At 36.5% G+C, this 10,000-nt stretch overlaps 1 protein-coding gene across 1 annotated transcript in view; it reads right to left on the bottom strand.

Moving 5' to 3' along the window:
* Nucleotides 1-1,291: 1,291 nt before the first annotated feature.
* LOC122254491 (dolichyl-diphosphooligosaccharide--protein glycosyltransferase subunit 1) overlaps nucleotides 1,292-10,000 on the bottom strand; it is a 9,575-nt gene continuing 866 nt past the window's right edge. The window contains exons 2-10 of the mRNA XM_043018181.2: nucleotides 7,450-7,560; nucleotides 6,871-7,119; nucleotides 6,532-6,728; nucleotides 6,048-6,250; nucleotides 5,390-5,504; nucleotides 5,002-5,206; nucleotides 4,434-4,616; nucleotides 4,022-4,149; nucleotides 1,292-2,238 (exon numbers count right to left, since the gene is read on the bottom strand). Of these exons, the coding sequence (XP_042874115.2) occupies nucleotides 2,082-2,238; nucleotides 4,022-4,149; nucleotides 4,434-4,616; nucleotides 5,002-5,206; nucleotides 5,390-5,504; nucleotides 6,048-6,250; nucleotides 6,532-6,728; nucleotides 6,871-7,119; nucleotides 7,450-7,560 (1,548 nt within the window). The 3' untranslated portion in view covers nucleotides 1,292-2,081. The remainder of the gene's footprint in view (nucleotides 2,239-4,021; nucleotides 4,150-4,433; nucleotides 4,617-5,001; nucleotides 5,207-5,389; nucleotides 5,505-6,047; nucleotides 6,251-6,531; nucleotides 6,729-6,870; nucleotides 7,120-7,449; nucleotides 7,561-10,000) is intronic.

Below are 10,000 nucleotides of genomic sequence, written 5' to 3' on the forward strand. Positions count from 1 at the left end.
CTTCTAAATTTGATTTCTCCCTCCAGAGTATATGAACATCTAAGATATGTAGGAGCAAGAATTTGTTTACTGAATTCCTACAGGCTAAACACTTGCTGCCAGTTGTATGTTTACGTTTATATCGTTGGTTGGAAGCTTGAGAACTTTACATTTCAATAAAAAATAGGCAAAAGATGAATGGATTTTCTTCTTTAACCCAGTCACGACGGGGGCATTCCAGCCTTGCATGTTACAATGTCAGGGCTCTCAAACGCATAGGCCTAAATCAGTTAAATAAACGACACCGTATGGCGTCACCCAGCGAACAGGCCTTGAATGCGCGGTACCGTAGTGTACCACCCGTCCAGAGAGGGTTAATATAACTTCCCCATATTTGGATTAAAGTTGGTTGCAGAAATGAAATAAAAGCTATCCCTTCTTTGGAAGACCACAGCCTAACTATGTAATAAGTAGGATATGAAGAAATTGAACAAAGCATTTATGAAGCTTTACATTGAAGGTCAAAGGTTACCCAGCAAAGCTCATTTATCTGGAAAAGGTCTAACAACTTCAAGTGCGAGGGATATAACCTCAGTGTTCTGTGCTGGCACAGGCTTTGCCCATCTGATAGACATCAGAAAGCAGCCAGCTAAACATGGAATTGAGCAAGTAATCATGTCTTAAGAATTTTGTTGTCTTTCTGTGTGATGTGGTTGTCTGTCTCTTTCTTTCTTCACCTTTAAGGTTGAAGTAGGCTTTCATAAACCTTATGATCAAACTCTGTAAAAGTTAACTTTTGTGTAATGAGCAAAAACTTGATGCATTTAATTAATTTTTTTTTGTGTAATTCATTATTTCAAATTCACATGTTGCCTTAAATATTGCCTGATCTTGTCAGTCTCTAAGTAACTTAGCTGACCAAATAGCCTTTTCTCTTTAGAGAGGGGTGAAAAAAAATTATATAAAAAAGTAATTAAGATAAAAAAAAAAATATGAGAATGAATGGGAGATAGTGGAGTGAGAAAAAACAATTTGGCAAACATTACCTCATATTGTACTAACTCTGAATATCTGATAATGATATTTATCACATGTCCAACATGTGTGTGCATATTTGAAAAAGAAAATCTTTTAGTGAAACTATCTACAGTCCTGGGGTTAAAAAGACTTACTAAGAATCAAGACCCTGCATAGTATGAACACATTTCCCACTATGTTAGTCTATAAGGGGGAGGAATGATCATAATTCCTTGATTATCAATGAAAAAATTAACAAGCCTGCAAAAGTATGGTACTGTAATAAGGAAATATCTTTTAAACAGTAGCGCCTTTAATCACATGTTATCCTCTGTCACTGAGGATGTAAACATTAACAATAGTGCATACATAACACACGAACTGGTTTCCATCCCACCTTTTTTTTTTGTACAAAATGCTAGTATCTCCAAATAACATTGGCTATTTTTATACATATGAATCAAGACATCAAAGCAAAAAGGATTACTACAGACATAAATCCATAGCATTACAGCAATAAGGATCAACACAAGTGTGAACAGTTGCTTAGTAGAACGTGAAAGGCAATATCACCCATAAAAGAAAAATGATAATGAAATATATTTCCTTTCTTCAAGACACCTCACTTTATTTACCTAAGGAATGTGCAATTATTACAAAACCTCTGTCCCACATCCTGATTAAATTAAAAAGTTCCCAAGATGAGAACCAATTTCCAGTGACATTCTTCTGGTACCGTGTGTTGGGTTGATAGAAGTACTCAAAATGAATATATTCTTTCGTTTTTTCAACAGATACATAAACAGCTAAACACTATACACACAACTCAACCTTTTTCCTCACTGGAGGAAGAAACAAAAAATCACAAGCGTCCCCACATTCTTATGAAATGTACTCTTCATATGCGGGTAAGTCTGCCACGATGCACTATTGTTTTGAATCTTGCAAATTTGAAAAATCAATTTGCTTTCCTTTTTTTTTTATACTTTTTTGACAGTTAATGATGTACAAACTTAGCAAATGATATAATTATGAAGTACATAAGGAAAAACGGCCAAGCCAATCCTACACCATTTAATTTCTGCCTAAATGCCACTCAAAATGGTCTTTATTTTTTCAAGGTGTTCTTCCTTCTTTTTGTGGAGGGGAGTTTCAGCATCCATGTACTGCTGCTTGGTCATCTTCCCTTGGACCAGCTTCTCCACGTTGGTCAGCTGCTGGGTCATGCTGTCTCGCAGAGCCCTGGAAAGAGAAAACAATGTTGTTAACACACCACATAAGAAAATAAAATAAAAATTAAGTAAAAAGTAAAACCAGTTGAAGGTGTGTGGAAGGAGTAACAAAGGCAATATTATTTTTTGATGTGCTGTCATTTTGGGTAGATATTCCTCGTTTTCTAACCACTTCTGATGAAATTTCTCATCCGTAAGCCTCATCTCGATAGATTCCTCAACCTGTATCCACATTGCAAATATACTATTACTTGCATTTCTTGCAGCACTTTGTCAACTGCCATCATTACCAATATGGATTTTGAAAAGGATTATCCACAAGTAAATATGTATGTGTATATATATTATATATATATTTCTATCTAGAATTTACACAAACAGATGGTTAATATTCCATTAGTGCCTTGACCACACCACAACTCATTAAACAAAATTTCAGATTTTAATTACTATTTTCCTTCTCAAAATAATGGACCTTTTTGTGACTAAAGGCCTGCAGATTCTTTGAGATTCCAAGTCTTGAAATTTTATAGGTTTTAGCAATGTTCAATGAGACTAAAATACCAGGATCAATATTTTATCCAATTCAACTTGCCATTCAAAAATGGTCGAAAACCAAATAGACATAGGCAAAATCTCTACTAACAATATATATGCACGCACACATGCATGTGCGCACATAAACATCGTTCAAGCCTCTTTGGACACAAAAATGGTTGTAATGAATGTCTAAGTACTGCATATTGCCAACACAAATTAGAAATGCATAGCTTTGAGGTACATTACTAGCATTTCTGATTTAGAGAACACGCCCAATATTAAAATAAAAACCACAGAAATATTTGCACCTTCAAGAGAATTAATCATTTTTGCCCTACAAATTGTTACAATTGCTCAGGAAAAGTTGATGCCTAGTCATTGCATTAACCCATTAATGACAGGTGACATGATACCAAGTTATGCAGTGGCAGCACTTGCAACCGGGGACATTATATCATGTCAGTCTTATGTATGGCTGACAGGCTGGGTGATCAGATCATGGGCATAACGGGGGGCCGCTATGTGGACGAAGAGTCAGAGGCATTAGGCCTTCACACTTTAAAATACCCGGTGGAGCCAAAACCGCCCTGGAATTATCGGGTTAAGCAAAATTGTTGTTATTGCAGGGTTAAAAAAAAAAATAATAAATAAATAAATAATTGTTGATCAGCACACATGGCAGTCTAATTCAAGGTACTGAACTATCAGGGAACATAGAAATTTTATGCTCAAACATACTAATACAGTTTTTTCATTTTCTTTTCAAGCTACAGCCAAATATGGATTTCTAATTTAGCTTATAGTCATACTGTCACCTAAAATACAAGCACTTTTAATATTCTTCATTACTGCAGTCTTGACCAACTTTTAATCCATCACAACAGCTGCTCAAAAGAATTTACATCACCTAGATGCCTCTGCAATACTTAACAGGCTTTTCAACAAGTAATTAAAAATAATTTTTTACCATGTGTGCCTCACCATATCTCGAGAGGGGTTAGATGGCACAAGCACTATGCGCCTGTCTCCTGCTTGTAATGTAGCAATGCCAACAAAATTCAACTCATTATATAATGTCACTCTTCAAATGAAAGATTGTTGTAAAGTATATCAAGTGACAAATGTAAATCTGAAAGTATTTTTGTTAACTAGTGTACTGAAGATCACTGTCAATAAATGCATGTAACTGTCTATGAAAGAATTAAAGATTGAGTGACAGAGGAAGAGAGAAACAGAGAGAAGAGAGATCTTACTTTTCTGCTTTCTGGAGCTCGACCACTTTGTCAGCATATTCTGCGTTGTCCAAGCGGATCTTGGCTCCAAGGTCACTGATGATCTGGGTCTCATCACGGATGCTCTGCAGGATCTTCTTGGTGGCAGTCTGGAAGGGTTGGGAAAAAAGCCAGTTCTGAATCAACACAACAAATAGAGAAAAGGAAGATTTTACATGGTTAATCTTAATATATCTCAGTAGATGTCTGTGCATGCACACATGCACGCAAACAAGCAAACAAATACACATATTTCCATTAATATATATATATATATATATATATATATATATATATATATATATATATATATATATATTTCCAATTTTGTATACTTATCTATGAGAAGATGGGTATTAACAACATGTACAGAACGCTATAAAATCAAACTAACCTGGAACTGATTAACATCCTTAGAAACCTTCAACTTCTGCAGCTCCTCTTCGAGTTTCTCATACTGGCGGGCACGTTTGTCGTGGTGGGAGTCGATCATCTCACAGTGAGAAGAAACTCGCATCTTGGCCTCTATGGCATCGTCTTTGCTCAGGGTCAAGTCAAGACGTACATAAAGGATAACCTAAGATAAAGTAATATTTGTCAGACAGTTTTCCTCTTTTTTAGTGTTCAGTTCTTTATAACACTCTAAATCATACAATATGCTAACGTTTCAGACTTAAATTATAGCAAAGCTGGTTTTCTATGACAGTAAGAAAATATGCTGTCACACCCTGACTGAAAGTTCTAAGAAGCTCTGACATACATTTCATATCACTTGTCTAATTTTCTTTCTATTTTTCAAGAATTGTTTCTGATTAACAAATTCTGGTTGCAAAACATGCCTTTATCTCCCTAGTAAAACAGCATTGAGCACTCATATGACTCCTCATATTTTCCTATTTCCTCTTTCCCCTCATTTTCCTACTCTTCATTTCCTCATCCATTCACCACAATAGTCCACATACCGTGATAAAGAGGATGAAGAATGCCACGACCACCAAGAGAGGTTCCTGTAACATGAGAATGGATGGGAAGGTGTACTTGAGGGTGAAGTCCTGGATGTGACTCTCAACAAGGTTGTTCTTGGTGATGGTGATGACGGGGCGGCCAATGGTGTCTAGGTAGGTGTAGTGGAGTGCGTCGGCCTTGCGCTCTACTGGGTATGGTGTCCTGTTGGATAGTGGTAATTTTAGAGGTTGAGTTTGAGTTTCCCAAATATGAAAAAAAAGAGCTGCAAATTAATTATTTATTCAAATTGAAATATTGACCTGATTTCCTCTTGAAACTGAACACATACACACTTTAAGTGAATGCATTTACTCATTTACAAAGCTAAACTACGAAAAGACTTACTCGAGTTCAATGCTGCGTACTCCCTCTGGCAAGATGACCTTCACAACTAATTCATCAACAACCACATCATCATACACATGGTCCAAGATCCTCATCTTTAGTACGAAGTCATCACCTGAAAGAGAAGGCAAGAATATAATCAGATTATTATATTTCATACATATATCTATTTCTTCTTCTGCTGTAATTCAGTCCCCTAAATCTGCATGAGCATTAATTAAGTCAAGCAAACTCTGGAGCCATTACCCAAGCATACTCTCTCCTATCCTTTTAATGGTCTATTTGCAATGAAAATACTTAAGTGAAAGTACCATTCCACCTGTAAAGAAAAAACATTTTTTTCCACACATGCCTTTTCCAGCTGTTTAAACCCTCCTTGATGTTTCATGGAATGGGATCACTTTTGTACTAATTTCTCTTTTTTCTTGAAATAATCAATCTATCCCTTCAGTTATGTAACTAGGGCATCCTACCAAATGCTGATTAGTATCACAATGGTTATACCAGACTCATATTATACCATTAAACTATGAAATAATAGAAAACACACAGAACATATCAAAATGCTCACCCAAGACTGTACATCTGAAATTACAATCCTTTTCTACTATTACTAATAACAATGACAATAATAATAGGAATAAATAATTAAACCAACCAGAGTTGTAAAGGTATTCGTATGAGGGGACATTGTAGCCGATTTTGTAGTGGGTCTTCCAGCCTCCGAACAAAGGGAACCTTGGCCTGAGGTCCAGCTCCACTGCATCGTCTTGGATCCTCATGTGTGAGGTCGAGATGTTTCCAATCTCGTCACGGTAATAGACATCCTTGGCTGAGGCTGGGATGATGGTCTTGAAAGATCTGAGGATGAGGAGGAAAGTAGAGTGAACAATTCAACATGTAGATCTTAAATTTAGGTAGAACTTTCTTTGTACTTTGTAAAATAGTAAAATGCCTTCTGTAGGGGTACTCCTTTCAAAATACTATTTGCTTATCACTACATCCATGAAGTTAACTGTATAAATGGACTTTTCCTTTTAATACTTTCTCTTGGAGAATTACGACTTGGAAGCCAAAACGGCATGTACACAAAGATAAACCCTCCCAAACAGAAATTAAACCCTCTCAGACCAAAAACTCACTTGACACTGGAGTAAGTATTGTGCTCTCTCTGGAAGTCGTATCTCGAGAAAGAGCCCTTGAGTTTAGCTCCTGTGTGGAGGACGTCAATAGTCTCCTCAACAGCAATATTGCCCCAGTGAGACACTTCAATCACACGCTCTAGGTTTGTCACCGTCAGGAAGGGGGAGTTGTTTTCGTAGTGAATGGTCATTGCATCCTGCGGAGGAGAATTATGATTTATTCAATATTGAAAATGAACTTTTTTTTCATTTACTGTACTCTTACCACTCACTCAGTTTTTTATACATCATTAATTAACAAAAGTAGAACATAAAAAACTGAGCGGTCGTCATACTTACGTAGGAGAAAGGATCCACCCCATCATAGGGGCCATAGGTGATAGAGGTGTCGGTGTGACTGTTGGGCTTTAGACGAGAGTAGGACTCGACATTTGGTGACGGCAGGGTGACAGTAGTAGTCTGGGTCGTGGCGGTGTAGGGCGTGAGGACATAATGGTTGCCCAAGTAACGCACCAGCTGTTTCTCCCCCTGCTGAATGATAGCAGGATAGGGCTCCAGCATGCGTGTAAGGTAGCACTCCACCTCAACCTGAAAACGTGATTTTGAGTGAGGTTAGTGTCACTGAATGAGGGTCAATCAGATGCTATTAGAAGAAGAAAAAAAAAAAAAAGACATATCATTGAGAAAAATATTAATATATTGATGAAAATGGAAATGCTTATACCAAATGTTATTAGTATTCATCCATAAAAAAAAAAAAAAAAAAAAAAAAAAAAAAAAAAAAAAAAAAAAAAAAAAAAAAAAAAAAAAAAAAAAAAAAATCAAGGTTCTTATAAAATCCCTTTCACAATCATTCAAACATAATTACATGAAATACATGAAATAAACAAAGGAAACTGACAACCACTTCTTACTCACATTGACAACCTTGCCTGGCTGGAGAGCGTCCTTAAGTTCTACCTTGAAGAACTCATTATCTTGATGCTCCTGCACCTTGCTCTCAGAAAGCTGTAAGGTTGTACCTCCAGACTGGAAAGAGAAAAATATAGTTGAACAGTTAAATATAACAAAACTGGAATCAATTTATAAATTCAATTAGAAATAAGAAAAAGGTTTTATGAGAAATTTAAACAAGAAATAGATGAAGGAAGACCCATTGCAGTCCGTTATTGTTCTGATGATCGAATTTTGGTCCAAACCACGGATGTCAAGGTTTGGAAAATTGACTGGAAAGATTCTTTTAACCCGTTAATGACGGGGCTATTTTTGCTCTACATGGTAAAAATGCTGGGATATTTTTAACACATATGCCTAATGCCTCGGGATTCTTGCCCACACTGGCCGCTGCTGAGCTCTGTATGCCCAATCACCCAGCGCGCCGACTAGGAGGATAGCCACAATGAAATATCTTGTCCTCGGCGTCTGACCCTGGAACCACTGGACATGGTATCTTGTCACCAGTCATTAACGGGTTAAGAAATAGGATTTAATGCTAAGCCCTGATGTTCCAAGATACAGATAATTTATCTTTGCAACAAAATTCCTTGACCACAATTTTCCACTGTATAGATTATATGAAGTAAACAAACAATTAATGGAAAAATAGGAAAACAAGTTTCTAAAGTCCTTTTCACTATATTGCTTCCTTATGGCAATATAGTGAAGAGGCCTTTGGTATATTAAAGGGTTTTCCTGTTCTCCCTTTCTTGTGTTATTTATCAACTTGTTCAGTATGAATGCTTCACTACATATGAAATAACAATGAGATTATACTCCATTTAAATTTATATAATCAAGATTCTATAAAGTAATTTCACATTACACAAGATACAGTATAGTTTTTGTTAATATCAATGCTACTTTCAAGTCCATAAACTCTAAGAAACTTTTCATTGATGACATATTTTGCACAAATTGAAATTTGGTATAGAAATATACTAGCAGCAGCTCCTTTTACCTTTACCCTACATTCATAAACAACTGACTGATGTCATTTTTTACCTGATGTATACTTCTTTGTAAAAGAGCTATACGATGGGGCTATTTCGGCTCTAAATGGTCGGAATGCTGGGGTATTCAAATGCGTAAGCCTAATGCCTCAGGATTCTCGGGTGCACTAGCTGTGAGTGAGCGCTGTATGCCCGCTCATCGCCGGCGTCTGACCCAAAAACTACTGAACGTGATAGGAAGTCAGCCAGCGTGAATGGGTTAAGGACGTTCAGTTCCTCTGCAGACTACCACCAATGAGGACAACCCTTAGATCAACGGGCTAATCAATGGTCCTTATGGTTTTAAGAAACTGCAGTAGTTGGAATAATGTATAATTAGGAATGTTGAAAGGAGATGCCTTTAATAAAAATAAGTCAAACTTAGATATGCCTACAGTTACCCATCGCAACAAATCAACTGACCTATTCTGTAAAACTTCTCGAGCACAGCCGAAAAGAATTTGGTTCGGTGGCTCCCTCTTTTCTTCTTCTCTAGTTATTAATCGTCCGCAAAACAACCGCAAAGGCTTTAGAAACTGGACTTTTTTCTTAGAATCATATTTGCGGTGTGCCATTCAAATCAACATGAAACCTACGACTGCCATGGCCTCCAAGATATTTCCCACTTAAACAGATAAAAGGTCAGCACATATGCTAGATTTTTAGAAAGTACAAATGGCAGTATTAAAAAAAATCTTTCTATAATTACACTGGCTTTGTTCAAAGTAGATCCACTTGAAGCCTGAGGTGATCTGTGATGAAAACCCTATCAAGTTATCAATAAAGTGGTCATAGAGAAAAAATCGGATTCCACACTTTGTGCTCCAGAAAAGGCCAACAAACCTCCACAGCGCATGTCAGGGCAAGATAACAGATTGGCTGGTTCTGAATTAGACAAAAAAAATGCCATGGAGGTCAACATGCTTTTATCTTGCCTCAACATATGTAGTAGAGGTTTGCTGGCCTTTTCCGTTGTTGCAATAGGCAAAGACGCTACACCAAATAGCTATCAACTAGAAAGTAAACCAAAATACCCTATCCCTACATTTCCATGAAAAAATGAAAATTAATGTTTATTGTCTGAATAATGCATTGTAGGTAGTGTTACACTTAAACAAGCAAATTTGTCTGAATATTTCATCTCCCTCTAATGTACTTTGTAGATGCTTCAAAATTCCAAAACTGGGGTTTATAAAATACCTTCCTAACATACATGCGGACTGTGTTAAGAAGACTTTACATTGTACTAATGTCCGGAATTTTACCTACAAAATTAAATAACTATTTTTGCAGCTGGTGATGAGTGTCACATTCAAGCAGGGTTTTTATTTAATGGATTCATCATATGCACATATTGTTTACTTTGAGGCAGACAGCTGTCTGAAGTTATAATTTTGCCCATTTATCCAAAACATATGTAAAATTATAATGAGAAATAGGATCCTGTTATAGCAATTATGGTAAAATTTGGCATAAATTCG

Source organism: Penaeus japonicus, unplaced genomic scaffold, assembly GCF_977035675.1.
Source record: "Penaeus japonicus unplaced genomic scaffold, GWHDUDI00000001_assembly GWHDUDI00000034, whole genome shotgun sequence".
In the NCBI taxonomy this organism is placed as follows: Eukaryota; Metazoa; Arthropoda; class Malacostraca; order Decapoda; family Penaeidae; genus Penaeus; species Penaeus japonicus.